General features: G+C 45.1%; 2 protein-coding genes across 5 annotated transcripts in view; one reads left to right on the top strand and one right to left on the bottom strand.

Moving 5' to 3' along the window:
* Positions 1–1,549: 1,549 nt before the first annotated feature.
* On the bottom strand, positions 1,550–13,495 carry RPS24 (ribosomal protein S24). Of its 3 annotated transcripts, XM_077453975.1 has the most exons (7): positions 13,397–13,495; positions 9,121–9,186; positions 8,677–8,886; positions 7,650–7,760; positions 6,035–6,052; positions 1,881–1,904; positions 1,550–1,630 (listed from the first exon to the last, which is right to left on the bottom strand). In XM_077453975.1, the coding sequence occupies exons 1-5, from the start codon at positions 13,397–13,399 to the stop codon at positions 6,047–6,049; spliced, it is 396 nt and encodes a 131-aa protein (XP_077310101.1). In that variant the 5' UTR covers positions 13,400–13,495; the 3' UTR covers positions 1,550–1,630; positions 1,881–1,904; positions 6,035–6,046. The 3 variants fall into 3 exon arrangements, with proteins under 3 accessions (XP_077310101.1, XP_077310102.1, XP_077310100.1); XM_077453976.1 differs by lacking the exon at positions 6,035–6,052 and having other exon boundaries at positions 13,397–13,494; XM_077453974.1 differs by lacking the exons at positions 1,881–1,904; positions 6,035–6,052 and having other exon boundaries at positions 13,397–13,494.
* Positions 13,496–13,587: 92 nt separating this feature from the next.
* The window catches only part of POLR3A (RNA polymerase III subunit A), a 113,915-nt gene continuing 103,785 nt past the window's right edge, over positions 13,588–23,717 (top strand). For both annotated transcript variants that reach the window (XM_077453972.1, XM_077453971.1), the window contains exons 1-2: positions 13,588–13,899; positions 21,628–21,763. In XM_077453972.1, the coding sequence (XP_077310098.1) occupies positions 13,859–13,899; positions 21,628–21,763 (177 nt within the window). In that variant the 5' untranslated portion in view covers positions 13,588–13,858. The remainder of the gene's footprint in view (positions 13,900–21,627; positions 21,764–23,717) is intronic.

Here is a 23,717-nt window from a genome sequence, read left to right as displayed (position 1 = left end):
GAGCCTTTACTGTACAAGTTCCATAAAAAAAAAGTGTGGTTACAATATGCCCAACACCACCTTGACACGTTTCATTGGATTTTTTTGTGGCATTGGCGCAGTAAAGGCTTCCTTCTGGCAGCTCAACCACGCAGCTCTTTTTTGTTTAAGTATCAATTAATTGTGTTCCTTAAAAATAACTGCAGGAGTAATACAGGCTGCTCTCCAAAAAGACAGTGTGGTTATGTTTTCTTCGCATCCTGGTCATTTCTTCCACCAATTGTGCCTGCAATCTTTCCTGGTCTACCTGACCTTGGCTTGGTATCAAAGGGCCCCTAATTTCCCACTTCTTAATAAATGATTAAACAGTACTGACTGGCATATTGAAGGCTTTAGGCATCTTTTTAAAGCTTCATTACTTTGTTATGCAGGTCTTTTGATTGTTCTTTACCACCTCATGGCCCAGTGTCTAGCCTGTTTAGTGGATCCATGTGAGCTAAACTCACCATTTATTAGGACACCCATTGTGATTTAAAAAGCCACAAATGTGGGAAATTAAACTTTAATTGCCATTTTAACCTGTCTGCGCTACCTTCCGAGTCTGTACCAAGGCCAAACATTCCAGGGTATGTCAATTTTATCAGGGCCATTTCTTTTATGATTTTTAAAAAGAACCCAAAAAACTGCGATAACAGCTTCATGTGATTACCATCTTTGAATAAAAGACAGTTTGGCATGATCAGTCATTTTCACAATTTCTGGCAGGGTATGCAGACTTGAGATATATTATAGATCTATTTTTTTTTCTTCTTTTAATGTACTGCTTAAAAAGGTCAACAGTCACTTCCTGTCCTAGGCTACAAACCCACAACTACGCTGAAGCACAGCTCTACCTTCCCTGCATACTCCTGAGCTGGAGCTTAAGCAATTGTACAGTGCATTAACACATTATGCTGTAGTTCCCACAGTAAAAGCACATTTAGTTTTTGCTGGAGCTTGCACATGGCCACAGGAAGCACTTAGACAAAGTGTACATGGTGCACACAGGGCAGGAATAAGACACGTACAAAAGGGATAACTATTTTTGAAAGTAAAAAATTATGTAGTCCTAACATGGACTAAAAAGAAATAAAAAATTTGTGTTTAGCGCTGCTTAATGTGACTACAAAAGCAGCACAGTGGTGTAGTGTTTAGCACTTTCGCCTAGAAGCAAAAATGGTTGCTGGTTCCACGCCATCTGCCTGGAGTTTGCATGTTCTCCCTGTGTGGGTTTCCTCTGGGTACTCAGCCCCCCCCCACACACACACTGGTAGGTTAATCAGAGCCTAAACTGGCCCTAGTATGCAGGAATGTGTGTTAGGGACCTTAGGTTGTAAGCTCCTTGAGGGTAGGGACTGATGTGAATGTATATGTAAAGCACTGCAAGTTAAACTTTTAGGATTAGCATATGTGGCTCTGCTGATAGTTTTAGAAGTGATTTTCACCTGCCTGATAATACATAACCAATACCATTTGACTGACTACATATCAGAATACATTGCAAAAAATATAAACCACCACACAAAGGCCATCAATTTTTATAATTTTAATTACAAGATCCTGAAATAAAGTACAATCTTCAGATAGTTCCTCTTGGGATCCTTTAGTCCTTCTGTAAAGAGAAAAAAAAGTAAATAGTTAAATAAATATTGTAAAAAAAAAAAAAAAAAAAAAAAAAAAAAAAAATCTAAATATGGTGTTCTGAGAAGCAATTTTTGGTGTCATTTTAACTTGAACCTGTTAAGCACTGTACCAACTCATGCAGCAACTCTTGTATTGCCAACAGCAAATATTAGATCCAGCCCTGGTGACACGCTAAACATTTTCATGCAGTCATGCTTATTACAAACTATTATATATACCTGTGAAAACTAGACCCAAACTCACTGAGGTTGCAGAAAAGACAAGAAAAAAAAGGTAAAGAGAAAAATATTAGAAAAGACCATTTTACAGAAAAAAAAATCAATATATGAATTACACAGAAGTAAAAATGTTTGCCAAGCTACATCAGCTAAAACAGAATTGCAATGGAAAGTACTGCTGCAGTGCTAAGACTTAATTGCTTCCTTTCTTAAAACTTATCAGTATTCAAAATTAAACTTGTGTAAAAAAATGAAAACCAGCAACATAACACAAAACTGCCAAAGTAAATACAAAAGTAAAATATTCACAAATCAAAGAACAGTTCCAGTCAAAAGGATTTTGGTTAATTTGAGTATAGTATGACCAGTTGCTGACATCCCCAGGCCGCAAGCCTTCACACTTCTACACAGTACTCTTTACTAAGCTGGTGTCCAGGAGTGTACCGCACATGCATCCCCCCCCCCCCCCCCATAAGCCTTAAGGGTCCTATACAGCAGACTTTGGTCTTATGGAGAACAGAAGGCACTCCATCTCCCCTGCAGGTGCTGCAAACTGACCATGGGGAGACAGCTGAAAGACAAAACATCCTGCACATGAGTGAGTAACCAGGTGGACTAGAGTTTGTGGTGAATAGTGCCTTGCTGCCCTTAAGGTTAGTGGTATCCTAACCGTCGGGGGGGGGGGGGGGGGGGGGGTAAAGGGCGCACTAGCCTAGTGAAAACCCAAACATGTGGGGAAAGGCTAGATACAAATGAGCTCCAGATGGCTAGGCTCTGAGGAAGAAGGCATCCCTTTAAAACGCGTCAGCTAGCAGTGGCCCTTGAAATCTCCCCTGGTACCATGTGGAGTCTTGTCAGTAGACCAAATCATCTGGATATCATTTGCATAGATTTTAATAATATGTCCAAGGACAATGCACAAGGCTGATGTGCCCTCTCTTTTGAGGCAGAGCTGTACTGTGGATCACTTGACTGAAAATGGGCACGTATGCCCTTTGTTTTTAACACAGGTTAGGCAGCACTGGATATTTCACTTCAGGTACACAGATTTACACTGTCTAGTTACTTTGCTTGGCCTAACCATCAAGATTTACCAATTGCAATGCGCAAGAAAATATCCAATAAGTGCACTGGGAAACCTGATGTGTCACGAATGATAACGTTTCGTCAAAATCACTGTTTGAAATTGCATTCCGTTCTTGCTCTGTCCCTCCGGTCGATATATTAATTTTATTTCATTGTTTACTTCCTCTCTCTATTCGATCATGTGCACGCATTCTGGCTTCTGGGGTCACGTTGGATACATTCAACCTGTGTAGTCGATTTGCGCATATATGTTTTTCTTAATGGCCATTGATCAGTGTTAGCTTAAAAGAGGCTGTTCGACGTCACGCCGTCGCCGCTGATGAAGTCCCGCCTACTTTCGGGGACACAAAGCGTACGGACCACGTGACAGTCGTGACGTCACCCGCAAGCCATAACGCTGATCCGTGCATGGATATTCACTGAATTTGTATTTCGCTTACTACTTGGCACTGGAAATCAGTGCAACAGCATATGAGTGTACCAGTTTGTCTATTTTTTTAAATAAATCTTTTTGAAAAGGAAAGCACTAGATTTAGTCTTCTTATGCTTTCATGTGGAATGATGCTGGTATATGGGATATGAAAAGGATCCATTTCCTGAGCACTCCTGTCTGTATTATGATGTCTGCGTTTAACCCCTGGTGGGAATATGCGTTTTTGACCGGTCTGATTTATCAGGGGTCCATTGTTTAAGGTGAGAGTCCATCTTGCTCTTTGGTGGAAGGGATCACATCATCACCTTTTTATGCTGAATGAAGACACACTGCACTTGTGGACTTTTTGAAGCTCATCTTAGCTATCCTATATTTCGTTTATTTATAGATTTTTCTATACATGTTACTACTTTGTTAGTTTTTTTTCTGCGCTGTACTGTTTTTCATTTTTATTGTGGGATTTGGTATTTTGACCTATAGTATTCTAGCCGCAGTATTTTAGTACAAACTGTATGTATCTTAGTTCATTTGTTCAGCACTGATTGATTTCGTTTAGAGACTTAATATGCATACAACTTCACTATTTTTACAATATACACATAATTTTGTATTGCTTTAAGTTTCCATTAAATGTAAAGTTCTACATTTAATAATTCAGGGAACTTGTTCATAAATTCCAATTAAATCACTAATTCTTTAAGCAGAGAAACTGGTGTCCTGCCTCCTTATTTTAGCTCTTAATGTTGGCCAAAAACTATGAAGATCCCTGAATAAATAGTATGCATCAATAGCACACCCATCACCTGGTAGAAAAGCAGCTTCCCCACCATGAACCTTCATGGCAAAACTCAGCTACAAGTACCAAGATACAATCCCTCTGCCTCACCAGGGAGAAGGGCAACATTTCATTCAACAATGAAAAACTAGCCACCTTCCTTGACTTCTCGGCCAAAGTACTGTGACAAGGTGCACGATCCTTGGAAGCAACACCAAAATTACCCTCCAGAGCCCACTGAAACAAATGCTAGCACCCAGTACCACTGGTTTGCGAGTACTGCCGTTCACCTCAGCCAGTATTTCATACAACTATTTAAAGCAGACACTGTTCTACACCACAGGCTGCAGTAGCAGGCTTCTATCTCCCCCCCCCCCTCCTTATTCCACCCCTCTCTCATTTAACCGATCCCCCCCCCCCCCCTCCAAAAATTTCTCACATGATATGTGAAAGGTCTCTATAATAAAGAGATCTGCTGCAATCTCCAACATGCTGACATTTTTCCATTGGTAGAGACCCACATGGTAGGCCAATTAGGATTTGTGCCCTAAAGAGACCTCTGAATAAGGTGGGAGTTTGCCACACACCAATTCCATTCCAGGGGAGTTTTCCTATGCAAAGCCAAAGCTATGCATTTTGAGATAGTGGAGTCAATCTCAGTTCCACATTGGAGATGTATTTTCTTGCATGCCCACACCTCCCCCATACAAAACCCTGCGCTGCCACAACAATGGTGGATTCTCCTTTATGGTGCATCGCCTGCAATCTGGCTTAGCGATTTTAATACCACCCTCAATAAAGGCATTAGATGTCAGTCTGTCACACTGATCCCTTGGCTTCAATATACCAAGTCACACTGACCAAACAAGTGTGAAGGCAAGTCGCCCTGACCAGACACTTACTCCAAGACCCCTCTCACACTGGGGCATTTTTCAGGAGCTTTTGGGCTAAAAATAGCACCTGAAAAAACGGCTCTCCTGAGGTCCCAGTGTGAAAGCCAGACTGCTACCACACTGGGGAGCTGCACTGGCAGGATGCTAAAGGCGTATACAACACTCCTGCCCATTAAAATGAATAGGCACGCTGCCGAAGCACCTTCAAAGCGCTTCGGCAGCAGCGCTAAACAGTTAATGCTTTATTCGCCGCTAGCAGGGGTTAAAAGCGCACCGCTAATTCGACGGTAAAGCTCCACTAAATCTTGAACGACTGAGAGCATACATATATTTCTCCCACATTTGAATTTAAAGAAATCGGACCTAGACATAATTTGTAATTTTGTTAACATTTAATCTTAAAGCGGGTGGGTATACAACCACTTTAAAAAGGAACGTAATTGTTCTTGTTTTTGCAATCCACTTTTTTTTTTTATAACAAACACCTCAATATGACTAAAGCAGTGAGGATTTGTTCACACTATATGAATCAAAGTAAGCTGCTGTATGTTCTCAAATGTGCTACATTTTGAATAGATGCCATTAAAATTACTTTGAATGGGAGCTGCAGGACGATATATCCGAAAGGTTGCAGCACATTAGGGTTTTCTCACATAACATGGCTCCATATGAAAACACTAGTTGCTGTGTTATTCCACATTGTTTGTATTACAAGCTGCAGAGTGTGAACAAACCCATAACAGCCTACAAGAGGCAACATTTGATTTTCAATGCTTATATGGAGAACATTCTAACTTACAGGTAAAAACTCTGCTCTACAAGTCTATTTTCACCAATAAACTCTTCTAAACAGCATGTTAAACAGAATTGCTAACAGTACAATGGGGCTCACAAAATAGCAGGCATGCACATCTAATTAGGAGTGTGGCTTGTGAGGTTTGGATGCACACCCATGCATTTACCGTACCTGTTGATCACTTCATTTCTGAAGGAAGATGCCAAGAAAGTGTGAAACAAAAGTAAAAATCATCAGACAAAACTACTAGAGATGGTAGGCAGGTCATGCAGACTACTACAGGTCACTACTTCCAAAAAGTCCAAGGCTCAATTATTTACCATTTACTTTTAAAGCAGATCTACCATACAAACAAAACAAAATTGGGTGCCATTTATTCTTAATAGCACCCCAGTGAAATTTTGCTGCAATTGCCATGGGGCAAAATGCACATAAAAAAAAGTGCCTGGCTCAGTGCCAAAATTTGGTACATGAGTTTTTGGCATGACACATATGGCAGCCTATTCAAGTGACTGGGCTGCCCTATGCGTGACACGCAGAACTACATGTCAATAGCATGCAAAAGAAAAAATAAATTTGCAAGTGGGAACACGTGTTCTCACTATATGAAATGTGAACAAGGCTTTAGAAATACCAACCCTTATCTCACTTTCTAATATTTGTGTTGCCTTAAAGCAGTTTTTTTTTCTGTGGCTATACAACACCCACACACACCTGTAAAGGCAAAAAGGCATAATGAGCTAGTTAGTATGCACTGAATACTAGCTCATTATGAAATACTTACCTTAAAACGAGGCATTGGTATCTAATCCTGGTCCACGCTGAGGGAACTGACACTTTTCCCTCGGCATGTCTTCCAGGTTCGCGGCTCCGACAGAGTGGCCAGAGCCGCAATGACGTCACTCCTGCACATGTACACGGGAGTCTTATTCCCAGGAAGGTCTGGCAGCGTCTGCAGCTGCATGCAAAGCAAATATCTCCTAAACAGTGTAGGTTTAGGAGATATTCATTTTACCTACTGGTAAAGCCTTATAGGCTTACCTGTAGGGAAAAAAAAAAAAAAAAAAAAAAACTGAATAACTGAATGTCATCCACGAGCACAAAGTGCCCACTGGGAATCTTGTAAGCATGCTCTGTACCAGTAAAACCGACTGATTGCTCTAATGTAGTCATGAACATTTACAATTGCAGGTTTCATGGAGACTGCTTAAATGTTGAGCATGAAACAAAGCATACAGATATCTCACACAGCAGCACTGGTTTAGCTATAGTTGTAAAAATGTTTTTTTGCCAGATAGATCTGCTTTAAATACAGGAATGACCATTATTAGAAACAACCGAATAACTGAGCCTGGAGTTGTGCCAATCTCCTTTCACTAAAAGTCTAAATGAGAAGTGGTGAGATTGTCAGGAATGTATGGTATGATGAAGATGATCCGATGTACAATGGATTCTACAGGATACGCCAATACAGCAATTTTGTAAATTGCATTGTTAATTTATGCCCATTATCCATTTGGCAAAAAAGGACATCAAATGAACACTGCCTCCACAAACTAGCAGGGCAGGAATATGTAGCACTAAGCAGGTTTATTTAAAACGAAAGCTTTCGAGGACAATCAATTTCCTGAATATCCTGACAACCAACAGCCAACTATTCTCTAGGAATAGCCTTTTACCTTCTGTACTCCAAACATTGTGTGAATGGGGGGACGAGAGAGACATGATTACTGATGTAGAAGTGCATCATATTTTGAGTGTTTCCATTGCCGTTTCATACTCTTACCTTTTTACCAGCACCCACGCTTGCTTTGGCTGTGCCCCTGACTTTCTTCATCCTGTTTTTCCTTTCTTTACGCTGTTTTCTAGAAGTCTTTTTCTTCTCATATAAGCCATGCTTTAAAAAGAAAAAAAGTCTTCATGAGGGCAGATACCATGAAATAAACACACATTCTTACACAGCTTTACACGCCATTCACACTTGTGACTTGTAATGCGACTTTGGACCAACGATAATTCATATATGTGTGACTTAAAGTGGTTGTAAAGTCAGGTTGTTTTTCATCTTAATGCATTAAGATAAAAAGCCTTGTGTGCAGCAGCACTCGTTACTTACCTGAGGCACACATCTCTTCGGCGATATCCACGAGTGCTTTGGGCCCTTCGGCACTCTCCTCCTGATTGGCCAAGACACAGCAGCGCCATTGGCTAACTGACTGACAGCAGCAGGAGCTAACCAGGAGAGAGAGGGTGGGGTCAAACCGGGGATCCATGTCTGAATGGACACAGGGAGCTGTGACTTGGCACAGGTGCCCCCATAGCAAGCCGGGGGGGGGCACTCGACAGGAGAAAGGGGCTAAGAGCAAAAGAGGGACCAGGCTGCTCTGTACAAATCCACTACACAGAACAGATGACACGTTTGTTATTTTTAGAGAAAAAAAAACCAACGAGACTTTACAATCACTTTAAAGGTGCAGTAACTTCAAAATAGTTCATGCACTACTTTGGCAACTTTCATGCAACTTGAGCCACAGACTTCAATGTTAACCCTTAAAAGTTGCATGAAACCCATACCTGAATGTTTAACTTGCAACAGTGGGTCCAACTTTGCAGAGGGACAACAAGCCAAGTTGAACCCATCCAAAGTTGTGTGACTTTGGAGTTGTACAAGTGGGAATGGAGCCTTAGACTCTTATTTTAACAAAGCAGACCTATTCCGAAGGGCCAGTCCCAATCGGAAAACACACCTCATCTGTCACCTCCACCAAAATTAGTTTTACATGTCAAATAATTGAACTGTCCACTGTAATTACCCTGGCAAGTCTGTGCTTGGGTTCATTTTTCTTTGCATAGTCCAGGGAATCGTAGATCATGCCAAAACCAGTTGTTTTGCCACCTCCAAAGTGAGTCCTAAAGCCAAATACAAAGATCACATCTGGGGTAGTCTTGTACATTTTGGCCAGCTTCTCCCTGATTTCAGTCTTTGGGACAGTGGCTTTTCCAGGATGAAGTACATCTATGACCTGTAAAACAAGGAAAAGTTGATAAGTAGATTTTTTGCTATGCATCAGAAAACACAACTCTGGTTCAGAAAAATCCTATTGGAAAATAGCAATCCCATAAAGCTATCAGCATAAGATTAAAACGTACATCTGAAATAGCTATGTTTATATCCAAGAGTGGAACTATGAAGCTTCATATTCTAAGTATAGAACGTGTTCAATACCAAAAAACAGGAATATTTTACAAATACATACCATCTGCTTCCTCTGAAGCAGTCTGTTGGTCATAAACTTCCTAGTTCTAATAGTGACGCTGTCGTTCTGAAAATAAATGAAATCAAGAGGGTCACATATTTAGGACAAAAACAAATAATCGTTCAGCAAAACGCAAGTTTGGACAAGCACAAGACATGTCCCAATTCACAGCCAAAGCCAGCCCCATCTCACTACATAACAGCTCCCACTACACTTCTTTACTGTATACATGAAGTGCAAGTTCACCTTTACAGGAAATCTGGTCACCTTACTGGACCCCCCCCCCCCCCCCGGTCTGTAGTCCCCCAATCCTGCTGTCGGGGATCACAACGTTGCTTCACCAGTCTAGGGATTTCAAATCCCTACAGCTTAATCACCTTTCCGTACCTCTCAGCTTGTATAGACAAGGGGCAAATTACCTGGTGAGCACCTTTACATGGTGCAGTGTATGGCAACCTTTCAGATATTCTGTAAAAGGTGAACCTACATGAGGGATATGCAATTAGCGGACCCCCAGCTGTTGCAGAACTACAAGTCCCATGAGGGATAGCAAGACTGACAGCCACAAGCATGACGGGACTTGTAGTTTTGCAACAGCTGGAGGTCCGCTAATTGCAGATCCCTGTCCTACACTTTAACCACTTAAGGACCAGGCCTCTTTTTCAGACTTGGTGTTTTCATGTTTAAAACAGTTTTTTTTTGCTAGGAAATTACTTAGAACCCCCAAACATTTTATATTGTTTTTTTTCTAACACCCTAGAGAATAAAATGGCGGTCATTGAAATACTTTTTTTTTTACACCGTATTTGTGCAGCGGTCTTACAAGCGCACTTTTTTGGGAAAAAATGCACTTTTTTGAATAAAAAAAAAATAAGACAACAGTAAAATTAGCCCAATTTTTTTTTATATTGTGAAAGATAATGGTACGCCAAGTAAATTGATACCCAACATGTCACGCTTCAAAAATGCGCCCCGCTCGTGGAATGGCGTCAAACTTTTAGCCTCAAAAATCTCCATAAGCGACATTTAAAAAATTCTACAGGTTGCATTTTTGCGTTACAGAGGAGGTCTAGGGCTAGAATTATTGCTCTCGCTCTACCGATCGCGGCGATACCTCACGTGTGGTTTGACCACCATTTTCATATGCGAGCGCTACTCACGTATGCACCCGCTTCTGTGTCGGGGTGTTTTAAAAAAAAAAATAAAAATTTATTATTTATTTTAATTGATTTTATTTTTACACTTTAAAAAAATAAAATAAAATGGATCACTTTTATTCCTATTACAAGGAATGTAACCATCCCTTGTAATAGAAAAAAGCATGACAGGTCCTCTTAAATATGAGATCTGGGGTCAAAAAGTCCTCAGATCTCATATTTGGGCTAAAATGCAACAACAAAAAAAAAAAAATCTGACATTTAAAAAAAATATACCTTTAAGAGGTATGGGCGGAAGTGACGTTTTGACGTCGCTGCCGCCCTCCTATGGTATAGAGACGAGTGGGGGCCATCTTAGCCTCACTTGTCTCTATGCCCAGCTAGGAAGAGGACCCGATCGCCTCCGCCACTACCGACGGCTCCGGTAAGTGGCGGAAGGTGCGGGAGGCACCTCCCCCGCCGCCGATATCGTCGTTATCGTACAGCCGACCGCCACCTGAAGAGATGGATATCTCGGTTGTGGCAGCAGCTGCTGCCGTTACCGAGATATCCCTCTTCAAAAATAGGACGTACATCGTCGTGCGGCGGTCGGCAAGTGGTTAAAGTAGATGTGGGAGAAGATCAATGCCCACTGAAAAAAAAAAAAAAAAACGCCCCATAGTATTCTGCCCGTGGCCATCTTGAGTAAGGGCAGATGATTCCTGTAGCATTTACTTCCTGGAATCCATCTGCTCTTAGCTTAGGCACACATGGAGGATGTGCTAGCTGTAAAAACCCTTCCTCCCCACCTTAAGACTCCTGGGATGTATCACATTAGCTTAGGCCTGGAAACCAGGAACAGAAGAAATGTAAAAAAGGTTTAAAAAAGCAAATATGATATACTTTTCTAACTATTTGCGAATTATAGCAGCATAAGGATTACAAAAATAGTCAATGTTGATTGGGAGAGTGAAGTTCCACTTTATAGCACTGCTGAATTTGTAGAGGCCAATCTGCAGACAGAGCGGAATTAAACCCGTCTATCCTTTACAGCCAAGGAAGCTGCTTCAGTGCTGCATGTTATCAGTTAGGACACTAGCCAGCAAAAAACAAAAATAAAAACCAGAGTGGTGAATAAATACCACCAAAATAAAGCTCTATTTGTGCAAACAAAATGATAAAAATCTAATTTGGGTACAGCGTAGCATGACCGTGCAATTGTCATTGAAAGTGTGACAGCGCTGAAAGCTGCAAATTGGTGTGTGAAGGAAGGGGGTGAAAGTGCCCTGTATTGAAGTGGTTAAAGGGGTTGTAAAGAGAATTTTTTTTATTTTATTTTTTTAAACTAACATGTTATACTTGCCTCCACTGTGCAGCTGGTTTTGCACAGCGTGGCCCCGAACCTGCTCTTCTGGGGCCCCTCAGCCGCTGTCTCAGCTTCCTCCCGCAAGTACCTCTCACGTTCATGTGAGCTCCCTCGCATGGCGAGAAGCACTTGCGGGCGCGCTCCCGTGATACAGCCGTCAGTCATAGCCGCTCACTGTATCACTCTGCCCAACCCCCCTGCGTCACTGGATGTGAATGACAGCAGTGCGAGCCAATGGCTGCCCTGCTTTCAATCCATCCACTCCGGCCAATCAGCGGCCAGGCTGAGTGGCGAAGAGGATGTCGGAGGCGAGCGCAGGACTTTCGAGGGGTCGGGTAAGTAAAACGGGGGGCCCCGGCACTGTCAGATGTTTTTTCACCTTAATGCATAGAAGATGAAAAATGTTTTACCTTTAACGCTGGTACGGGTAACACTGCGCTTTAAAACGGATCAAAACCGATCACCTCTGCAGCCGGGGCTTCCCTCTCCTCCCTTATGGGTTCGCAGTCTCGGGCCATTTAAATGGCCAAGGCCGCGATGACATCACACAGCAGCCCCAATCACAGGGCTCTGCAGGAACGGTACATGGAGTACGGCGTGCGCAGTGACATCACACAGGAGCCCTAATCACAGGGACGGGACATGAAGTGCGGTGCGCAGTGACATCACACAGGAGCCCCAATCACAGGGACGGGACATGAAGTGCGGAGACATCACACAGGAGCCCCAATCACAGGGACAGTACATGAAGTGCGGAGCGCGGTGACATCACACAGGAGCCCCAATCACAGGGACAGTACATGAAGTGCGGAGCGCGGTGACATCACACAGGAGCCCCAATCACAGGGACAGTACATGAAGTGCGGAGCGCAGTGACATCACACAGGAGCCCCAATCACAGGGACGGGACATGAAGTGCGGAGCGCGGTGACATCACACAGGAGCCCCAATCACAGGGACAGTACATGAAGTGCGGAGCGCGGTGACATCACACAGGAGCCCCAATCACAGGGACAGTACATGAAGTGCGGAGCGCGGTGACATCACACAGGAGCCCCAATCACAGGGACAGTACATGAAGTGCGGAGCGCAGTGACATCACACAGGAGCCCCAATCACAGGGACAGTACATGAAGTGCGGAGCGCGGTGACATCACACAGGAGCCCCAATCATAGGGACAGTACATGAAGTGCGGAGCGCAGTGACATCACACAGGAGCCCCAATCACAGGGACGGGACATGAAGTGCGGAGCGCGGGGACATCACACAGGAGCCCCAATCACAGGGACGGTACATGAAGTGTGGTGTGCGGAGCGCGGTGACATCAGCGGGTGTAAGAATAGTGAACACCATTAGGAGACATTCCTCAGACTTGCACACAACCCTCATTAGAAGCCCCCCAGCTGAGCTCACTAAGGAGCCAAGTCTGTGCTGACTGATGGAGAGACCTCCCAGCCTGGGAGAGCAGAGAGATGACCGAAGAGAGGGGAGGGGGACGCTCTATACATTGAATGACAACGAGTGTACAAGAGGCGCGCTACTACAGCACTAGGCAGGCAGCACCAGCGCCCCGCACCCAACACTCACAGGGTAGTAGGCCGCCAGCAGCCGATCCTCCACTCAGCGCTTTATTTCCTACACCACATCACATTCCGTCCCCAAATACCCCGGCCATCCTCCTCGCACACTCCGGGAGAACACACTGGCGGCAGTACAGAGACCTCCGAGGCCGGATGGCCGCGATATCCCGCCGATATTACAGCCCGCACTCACCATCTTGCCACCGTCTCTCTCAGGGGCGAAGGAAAGAAAGAGCGAGCCTTTCTCCGCCAATCAAATTGCAGCAGAAAGAGGAAGAGGGCGTGTCTACGCGAGCACATACGGAGAGCGCCGATTGGTGGAACGAGCCCTCAATCTCTGCCCTGCGCCCGCCTATCACTGAAATTTTGTCGTCCTGATATATTTTTTTGTGTAATATCTTTCGTTGTGCGGTCATTAGAAGAAAAGAGGCGCCCAGAGGAACAGGAGAGTATGAAGAATTCTACCCGGAAATAAATAGGACCATAGCATAGTCCTGACGGTGGCGCTGGAGAGCAGGTTGACGTTTGCTCCCTGCAGCTCTATGGTGGCGGTCTCCCGGAAGTGATACAGACAACCAATGAAATGCTCCTCATGTTGTGAAGGGAGCTCACGTGTAGATGAAGAGCGGGGTGACTGCTGGAGTCCGGGGCCAACATGAAGGAGCAATTCAGGGAAACCGATGTGGCGAAAAAGATGTGAGTGTGGTGGGAAGGTCCGCCCTGTACGGAGACGTGTGCTCTGCGCTTCTCATCATACAAGGCGGCGTGTGACGGCACAACTACTGATGTCACATACATACATACATACATACATGATGAGGCCAGCCTGTGGAAGAAAGCTTTCTACATACATTGCAGTCCTGGAGGACACGCCATAGCATCAAAGTGTATCTACAGTCAGCACCTTTCTATAGCATAGAATGATAAAGTACTGTCACATCGGGGAGATTTCCCTTCATTTCCTTTTCTTGTAGAGACAACCGGAAGAGGAAGGAGATCTCTCCGAAATGGATGCAATCCCTTCATAGACAGTCATTGGCAGAATGAGTGACCCTGTTGAATGAATTATTCATTCCAGTAGAGTGGTTGTAAACATGAAATATAAACCTGGCATATCCCTCTATAGTGTGTACTTGTCTCGAGCACTACGACCGCTTCTCACCAGGGCGTCTTTCAGGTGCTTTTGGGCTAAAAAATAGCACATGAAAAACGCCTAAAATTAGTGGCATTTTACTGCTAATGCCCACTGCCCCAGTGTGAACGTAGCCTGAGTGTCAGTTCTGTCCTCTGCTTCGTTCCTCTATCAGCATGAATGACTTCTGACAAGTTTCCTGACACCAAGAGGAAAAAAAGTGATGGGGAGGAAGCTTCAACTGATTGACGGCCTCAGCTCTGTTCCTGTGTGAAGGGACCCCCTCTCTTGTCCCTTCCCCCTTGCTTTCTTGTCCCTTCCCCCTTGCTTTCTTGTCCCTTCCCCCTTGCTTTCTTGTCCCTTCCCCCTTGCTTTCTTGTCCCTTCCCCCTTGCTTTCTTGTCCCTTCCCCCTTGCTTTCTTGTCCCTTCCCCCTTGCTTTCTTGTCCCTTCCCCCTTGCTTTCTTGTCCCTTCCCCCTTGCTTTCTTGTCCCTTCCCCCTTGCTTTCTTGTCCCTTCCCCCTTGCTTTCTTGTCCCTTCCCCCTTGCTTTCTTGTCCCTTCCCCCTTGCTTTCTTGTCCCTTCTCCCTTGCTTTCTTGTCCCTTCTCCCTTGCTTTCTTGTCCCTTCTCCCTTGCTTTCTTGTCCCTTCTCCCTTGCTTTCTTGTCCCTTCTCCCTTGCTTTCTTGTCCCTTCCCCCTTGCTTTCTTGTCCCTTCCCCCTTGCTTTCTTGTCCCTTCTCCCTTGCTTTCTTGTCCCTTCTCCCTTGCTTTCTTGTCCCTTCTCCCTTGCTTTCTTGTCCCTTCTCCCTTGCTTTCTTGTCCCTTCTCCCTTGCTTTCTTGTCCCTTCTCCCTTGCTTTCTTGTCCCTTCTCCCTTGCTTTCTTGTCCCTTCCCCCTTGCTTTCTTGTCCCTTCCCCCTTGCTTTCTTGTCCCTTCCCCCTTGCTTTCTTGTCGCGTCCCTTCTTGTTGCGTCCCGTCTAGGGCTGAATCAACTAATCGATTATGAAATTAATCCATTGCCATTTTCATAATCGGGCAGTAACCTAATGAGGTTTAAAAAAACTAAAATGAGCCCTTTATAGTACAAAAAAGAGCAAATAATCGCTACTGTAAATATTACTTTCACTGTTCTACAGTAAAAAAAATGAACCCCTTATAGTAGTGAATATCTGCCTTTTTCTACTATAAAGGGTTAATTTAATTTTTTTTAACCCCATTATGTTACTAAACGTGTAATGCCTTGTACACACCGTCAGACATTCCGACAACAAAATCCGTCTGATTTTTTTTCCGATGGATTTTGTCCTAAACTGGTGTTGCATACACACAGGTCGAACAAATTTGTCGGAAAATTTGATTGTTTGGAACGTGATGATGTTTGTTCGTTACGACGGGACTTTTCCATCGGAATTTCCGACCGTGTGTACAGGGCATTAGACCTGGTTCACATCTATGTGTTTATTGGTGCTTTTTGCAGAAATGCACTACAGTTCATTTACATGGTTTCCTATGAGACACGTTCACATGCAAAAGGGTCAGGGAATTTTAACGCAAAATGGTGCTTTATTGGTTCAATATACTTCAATGGAGAAGCTGCAGAAAAGCATGTAATGCGTTTTTGCACCAATTTGTTTTTTAATCTGCCCAAAAAAAATGCAAATTGCAGTAAAATCACGTGCACAAAAATCAAAACGTACAGCAAAAAGCACTGTAGAAACAGATCAAAAGCAAACTGCATAGTTGTGTACCGAGCCTTATGCTGGTCACACAGATCCATTTTCAGACCAGAATATTCAGATGAAAAATCTTTGTATATTTGCTGAATAAAAGAATTTTGTTTGAAATTTTCACTTGTTTTTAACATTCTGTTTTTAAAATGAATGTAATTTATGAACGAAAACCACATCCACTGTCTGAAAATTCCTTTAACTAAGAAGTTTTCTATTTCCAAATTTTCCCGTCACTGTGGTTGAAAATGAACATCAATTTGACCTACTTTTTTTTTTTTTTTTTTAAAGGTTATTAACCGATTCATCGAAACAATAATCGGCCAACTAATCGATTATGAAAATAATCGTTAGTTGCAGCCCTAGTCCCGTCCCTTCCCTTCTTGTCCCGTCCCTTCCCTTCTTGTCCCGTCCCTTCCCTTCTTGTCCCGTCCCTTCCCTTCTTGTCCCGTCCCTTCCCTTCTTGTCCCGTCCCTTCCCTTCCCTTCTTGTCCCGTCCCTTCCCTTCTTGTCCCGTCCCTTCCCTTCTTGTCCCGTCCCTTCCCTTCTTGTCCCGTCCCTTCCCTTCTTGTCCCGTCCCTTCCCTTCTTGTCCCGTCCCTTCCCTTCTTGTCCCGTCCCTTCCCTTCTTGTCCCGTCCCTTCCCTTCTTGTCCCGTCCCTTCCCTTCTTGTCCCGTCCCTTCCCTTCTTGTCCCGTCCCGTCCCGTCCCTTCTTGTCCCGTCCCGTCCCTTCCCTTCTTGTCCCGTCCCGTCCCTTCTTGTCCCGTCCCGTCCCTTCCCTTCTTGTCCCGTCCCGTCCCTTCTTGTCCCATCCCGTCCCTTCCCTTCTTGTCCCGTCCCTTCCCTTCTTGTCCCGTCCCGTCCCTTCCCTTCTTGTCCCGTCCCGTCCCTTCCCTTCTTGTCCCGTCCCTTCCCTTCTTGTCCCGTCCCGTCCCTTCCCTTCTTGTCCCGTCCCGTCCCTTCCCTTCTTGTCCCGTCCCTTCCCTTCTTGTCCCGTCCCTTCCCTTCTTGTCCCGTCCCGTCCCTTCCCTTCTTGTCCCGTCCCGTCCCTTCTTGTCCCGTCCCTTCCCTTCTTGTCCCGTCCCTTCCCTTCTTGTCCCGTCCCTTCCCTTCTTGTCCCGTCCCGTCCCTTCCCTTCTTGTCCCGTCCCGTCCCTTCCCTTCTTGTCCCGTCCCGTCCCGTCCCTTCTTGTCCCGTCCCGTCCCTTCCCTTCTTGTCCCGTCCCTTCCCTTCTTGTCCCGTCCCGTCCCGTCCCTTCTTGTCCCGTCCCGTCCCTTCCCTTCTTGTCCCGTCCCGTCCCTTCCCTTCTTGTCCCGTCCCTTCCCTTCTTGTCCCGTCCCGTCCCTTCCCTTCTTGTCCCGTCCCGTCCCTTCCCTTCTTGTCCCGTCCCTTCCCTTCTTGTCCCGTCCCTTCCCTTCTTGTCCCGTCCCTTCCCTTCTTGTCCCGTCCCTTCCCTTCTTGTCCCGTCCCTTCCCTTCTTGTCCCGTCCCTTCCCTTCTTGTCCCGTCCCTTCCCTTCTTGTCCCGTCCCTTCCCTTCTTGTCCCGTCCCTTCCCTTCTTGTCCCGTCCCTTCCCTTCTTGTCCCGTCCCTTCCCTTCTTGTCCCGTCCCGTCCCTTCTTGTCCCGTCCCGTCCCTTCTTGTCCCGTCCCTTCCCTTCTTGTCCCGTCCCTTCCCTTCTTGTCCCGTCCCTTCCCTTCTTGTCCCGTCCCTTCCCTTCTTGTCCCGTCCCTTCCCTTCCCTTCTTGTCCCGTCCCGTCCCTTCTTGTCCCGTCCCGTCCCTTCTTGTCCCGTCCCGTCCCTTCCCTTCTTGTCCCGTCCCGTCCCTTCCCTTCTTGTCCCGTCCCGTCCCTTCCCTTCTTGTCCCGTCCCGTCCCTTCCCTTCTTGTCCCGTCCCGTCCCTTCCCTTCTTGTCCCGTCCCTTCCCTTCCCTTCTTGTCCCGTCCCGTCCCTTCCCTTCTTGTCCCGTCCCGTCCCTTCCCTTCTTGTCCCGTCCCGTCCCTTCCCTTCTTGTCCCGTCCCGTCCCGTCCCTTCCCTTCTTGTCCCGTCCCGTCCCTTCCCTTCTTGTCCCGTCCCGTCCCTTCCCTTCTTGTCCCGTCCCGTCCCTTCCCTTCTTGTCCCGTCCCGTCCCTTCCCTTCTTGTCCCGTCCCGTCCCTTCCCTTCTTGTCCCGTCCCGTCCCTTCCCGTCCCTTCTTGTCCCGTCCCGTCCCTTCTTGTCCCGTCCCGTCCCTTCTTGTCCCGCCCGCTACTTCGTTCCTCTATCGGCACAAATAACTTCTGACAGGTTTCCTGACACCAAGAGAAAAAAGTGATGGGGAGGAAGCTCCAGCTGTCCCTTCGCTTCTTTTGCCCCGTCCCTTCGCTTCTTTTGCCCCGTCCCTTCGCTTCTTTTGCCCCGTCCCTTCGCTTCTTTTGCCCCGTCCCTTCGCTTCTTTTGCCCCGTCCCTTCGCTTTTTTTGCCCCGTCCCTTCGCTTCTTTTGCCCCGTCCCTTCGCTTTTTTTGCCCCGTCCCTTCGCTTCTTTTGCCCCGTCCCTTCGCTTCTTTTGCCCCGTCCCTTCGCTTCTTTTGCCCCGTCCCTTCGCTTCTTTTGCCCCGTCCCTTCGCTTCTTTTGCCCCGTCCCTTCGCTTCTTTTGCCCCGTCCCTTCGCTTCTTTTGCCCCGTCCCTTCGCTTCTTTTGCCCCGTCCCTTCGCTTCTTTTGCCCCGTCCCTTCGCTTCTTTTGCCCCGTCCCTTCGCTTCTTTTGCCCCGTCCCTTCGCTTCTTTTGCCCCGTCCCTTCGCTTCTTGTGCCCCGTCCCTTAAGGCCTCATTCACACCATGTGCAGAGATGTGTGTTTTTCTCTGCAAGGACATAAGGAAAATAATTGTTGTCTATGTGCCCTGTGTACACAGTGCTGGTATCGTGTCTGGTTTTTTTTGCGCGAAAATCTGCAATGTGTATGCAGTTTTCTGCGCTGAAAAAAACTGATGTTGCATCAATATTGCAGTGGGAACAGGGCACATAGACAAATTATTTTCCTTTTTGTCATTGCAGAGCATTTATGTTGCATATCTCTGCATAGAAAGAAAATTCACTTGACAGCAGTGTTATGCTGTGAATAGGACACATAGAAAACTGTGGATTTCTTTGTGTCTTTGCACAGACCTACAAAAAAAATTACAATCACAATATTGCCATTCCTGGGTGCTGCAGTAACCATTGGCTGAAAACCATAGACATTTGAAGCAGAATATATGCCACTAGTCCACCAAGGATTCTCCAAACTAGCCCAAAGCTTTATTCAGCAGTAACATCGTATTTATAAAGGCAACGTTTCTGAGCCGCACATGGCCCTTTCCTCAGGCAAGTGACGAGGGGGCCCTGCACAGCTCTGAAATGTTGTCTTTGTAAATATCATGTGACTGCTGAATAAAACTTTGGAACAGTTTGGAGAATCCTTGGTGTGCTAGTGGCATACACTCACTGTCCACGTTGGTACATCTGTCCAATTGTTTGGTAACACACATTGCTAATCGGCCAATCGCATTGCAGCAGCTTAATGCATCTAAACACAGTGAAGACTACTTGCTGAAGTTCAAATCTAGTGTCATAATGGAAAGAAAGGGGATTTAAGGGACTTTAAATTGTCATGGTTGTTGGTGCCAGACGGGCTGGTGTGAGTATTTCAAAAATTGCTGATCTACTGGGATTTTCACACACAATCGTCCCTAGGCTTTATAGAGAATGTTCAGAAAAAGAGAAAATATCCAGTGAGTGGCAGTTGTGTGGATGAAAATGCTTTGTTGATGTCAGAGGAGAATGGGCAGACTGGTTTGAGATGATAAAAAGGTGACGGTAATTCAAATGCCCACTGGTTACAACCAAGGTATGCAGAATACTATATCTGAGCACATGGAACCTTGAAGCAGATGGGCTGCAGCAGCAGAACACACCGGGTGCCACTCCCTGTCAGCTAAGAACAGGAAACTGAGGCTACAATTCACACAGGCCCACCAAAATTGGACAATAGAAGATTGGAAAAATGTTGCCTGGTCTGATGAGCTTCAAATTCAGCTGCAACATTCGGAAGTAGGGTCAGAATTTGGTGTAAACATGAAAGCATGGATCCATCCGTCCTTGTATCAATGGTTCAGGCTGGTGGAGCATACTTTCTTGGCACTCTTTGGGCCCCTTAATACTAATTTAGCAACACCACGGCCTACCTGATTGTTTCTGACCATGTGCATCCCTTTACGACTACAGTTTAGCCATCTTTTGATGGCTACTTCCAGCACGATAATGCACCATGTCACAAAGCTCAAATCATCTCACCACTGGGCAATGAGATCACTGTACTCCAATGACCTCCACAGTCACCAGATCTCAGTCCAATAGAGCACCTTTGGGATGTGGTAGAACGAGAGATTCACATCATGGATGTGCAGCTGACAAATCTCCAACAACTGCGTGATGCTATCATGTCATTATGGACCAAAATATGAGGAATGTTTCCAACACATTTTTGAATTTAAGCCATGAAGAATTAAGGTAGGTCTGAAGGCAAAAGGGGGTCCATCCCGGTATTAGCAAGGTGTACCTGATAATAAAGTGGCTGGTGAGTGTATGTTCTATGCATGAATTACACACGTCTCGCATGTGCAGAGGCACATGGTTTGAACAAGCCAAATCTTTTTTTTTTTTTTTTTCTAGTTTTTCGCACGTATGGTGTGAACGAGGATTAGCAGAGCTAAATTTCCACTGTTATTCAGACATGCAATGTCTCCTCTGCAAAAATATGCACTTGTCTACCTGCCCTCAGCATTTCCTGGCATGTAAACAGAGCTGCACGTGTGCAGAATGGTTTAGAGTGCTGGCCAGGTCTGTGTGCCAGGTAGGGGGAGGGGCGGGCCACTTAAAATTGAATTTTGCACAGAATATGTATTTAAATGCAAGTAGCGGAAGTACCTGAATTTCACTTGGTGTCATCTTCCTGGAGTCCCTGTACATCAGAGTGCAGACTCTAAGAAAGAGGAGCCAATGAGTTGTACCGTAGTGCAAGGTGTATGCTGATTTTAAGGATGCGTTCCTGCGTGTTCGCACACTCCATGTGCAGAGCCCGCCAGGAAGTCGGCGCTGCGCTAATCACAGGCAATGAGATATTGTTCCGATGCGCAGCTGCAGAGATTGGGCAATGTCTCACTGCCTGTGATTAGCGCAACGCTGACTTCTTGTGGAGTGTGCGAGCCCGTAGGAGCTCATCCCTAATACTGATAGTAAAAGAGCAGGTTGGCAGCAATACGAGTGAGTTAATGTGCTGCTTTTATTGTCCAGCAACAGGCTGGGGGAGGGACAAGACCTGCAAATGTTGCTGAACTGTAGCAGGAGAAATATATCGGTTCTTTTGTCCTGCTAGGCAGGGCTAAGCTATGGGGCAGAACTGTATAAATCTCAGAATGTACATTTGGCAGCTTAAACAGTTGACATATATGTATATCTTCTGTGTATTTAGCTGTTCAACTTCAATATTTATATCCGTCAAGCTACTGACCTCAAATTAAATATTTCTTTTTGTCTTTGGTCTCCAGAAGCCACATTTGTTTTGGAGTAAAATCTGCAGAGCAGATGAGACAGCAGGCGCACATTCAGGTGGTAAGCAAGAGCCTGTACAGCCAAGACAACAGCCGCACACCTTTGTCTTATGGAGTACTGGATCATCGCATGGTATGTCAGTGTGGACTGCTGGTTTGATTGTAACATCTGTGTTTTATTATTAAGTATAGTTACTTGTACTGACATATCCAGCTTGGACCAATACAAGTACAGTGGATATAAAAAGTCTACACACCCCTGTTAAAATTTCAGGTTTCTGTGATGTAAAAAAAAAAAAAAAAATCAGACAAAGATAAATAATTTCAGAACTTTATCCACCTTTAATGTGACGTATAAACTGTACAACTCAGTTGAAAAACAAACTGAAATATTTTAGGCGGAGGGAATAAAAATAAAATATGGTTGCATATATGTAGAAGTGTGCACACCTTTAAACTAATACTTTATTGCAGCACCTTTTGATTTTATTACAGCACTCAGTCTTTTTGGTTATGAGTCTATCAGCATGGCACATCTTGACTTGGCAATATTTGCCCAATGCTTTTTGCAAAAACACTCCATTTCTGTCAGATTGCGAGGACATCTCCTGTGCACAGACCTCTTCAGATCACCCCACAGATTTTCAATAGGATTCAGGTCTGGGCTCTGGGCCATTCCAAAACTTTAATCTTCTTCTGGTGAAGCCATTCTTTTGTCGATTTGGATGTATTCTTTTGGGTCTCAGTTTCATAGTTAGTAAGGTTGAATAAAGACACCAGTCCATACAGTTCAACCTGAGTGAGTGTCTACAATTGTCCCTATCCCTGTACATCGTACACTTACATCGGTCCCTACCCTCAAGGAGCCCACAATCCAAGGTCCCCATTCATATACTAGGGCCAATTTTGGACAGAAGCCAATTAACCTACCTGCATGTCTTTGGATTGTGGGATGAAACCAGAGGAAACCCAAGCAGGCACAGGGAGAACATGCAAACTCCAGGCAGGTAGTGTCGTGGTTGGTATTCAACCCAGCGACCCTTCTTACTGCTAGGCGAGAGTGCTGACCACTACACCGCTGTGCCGCCCCGGTCCTTGTAATGCTGGGTCATTGTAATGCTGAAAGATGAAGTTCCTATTCATGTTCCAGAAGCCTGAATTTTTTTGTGCCAAAATTGACGTATTTGGAACTGTTCCTAATTCCCTCTACCTTGATTAAGGCCCCTGTTCCAGCTGAAGAAAAACGGCTCCAAAGCATAATGCCACCACCATGCTTCACTGTGGGTATGGTGTTCTTTTGGTGCTCTGCAGTGTTTGTTTTTTGCACCAAACGTATCTTTTGGAATTATGGCCAAAAAGTTCAACCTTGCTTTCATCAGACCAGAACACATTTTCTCTAAGCTTCTTCCAGGACGGCCCATGAGACCTAGGGCTCCTCCTACCAGGACAGGAAACATGTTACCCCCACCAGATAAAAGGGCAGTCCTCCAGGCCCCATGCCAGTTATTAGTGTTTCCTTCGGACAGAGGGTAACATGTTCCTGGAATCTGGTCCCCTAGGTCTCATGGCTGTTTGGGGTGTATCACTGACCTTCCTAAAATGCCTGAAGCAGCATCTCCACTGGGGAAGCTGGTTGTACTGCTGCTGCTCCCTGTTCTCAGTGCCTGGAGATTGCACATTCTTTTTTTTTTACTTTAATCTTTATTAAATTTTCAGACTATACAAAACACCTTTTTCAAATAACATTGCCAACAGTTCATTACATATTCCTTCCAACCAGGAGTCTGGGTTTTAAAGTGCCAGGAAGAAGGGGGCAATAAGTATACATCCATACAACGAGTATAATTTAATAAGAAGAACAGAAAAAAAGGAAAATGAAAACATTATCTAGACAGTACTATAACCCCCTTTACCCCTCCTCGACTCTTTTTACTCTTCCAACATTTTTCCTATTAATATACCCCCCTCCCTCCTTCCCTCCCTTTATATCTTTACAACCCCCCCTCCCCCTCTCAAGTGTATATATTTGTGCTTTTAACCTTCAATGTAACATACTTGTGTTGTAGTAATTCTAATACCTTTATTAC

This window comes from Lithobates pipiens, unplaced genomic scaffold, assembly GCF_037356315.1.
Source record: "Lithobates pipiens isolate NorthernLeopardFrog02 unplaced genomic scaffold, aLitPip1_a1.2 Scaffold_25, whole genome shotgun sequence".
Lineage (NCBI taxonomy): Eukaryota > Metazoa > Chordata > Amphibia > Anura > Ranidae > Lithobates > Lithobates pipiens.
Note: the sequence above shows the minus strand (reverse complement) of the source record. Positions and strands in the feature narration are given on the sequence as shown.

Bases quoted from the DNA above. Each gene is read 5' to 3' on its own strand.
- RPS24 (XM_077453974.1), bottom strand. The intron at 8,887-9,120 runs GTATGTATTTGT...CTTGTTTTACAG, and splicing joins TGCTTCAGAGGAAGCAGATG to GTCATAGATGTACTTCATCC. The intron at 7,761-8,676 runs GTAATTACAGTG...TTCTTTTTAAAG, and splicing joins CCAAGCACAGACTTGCCAGG to CATGGCTTATATGAGAAGAA.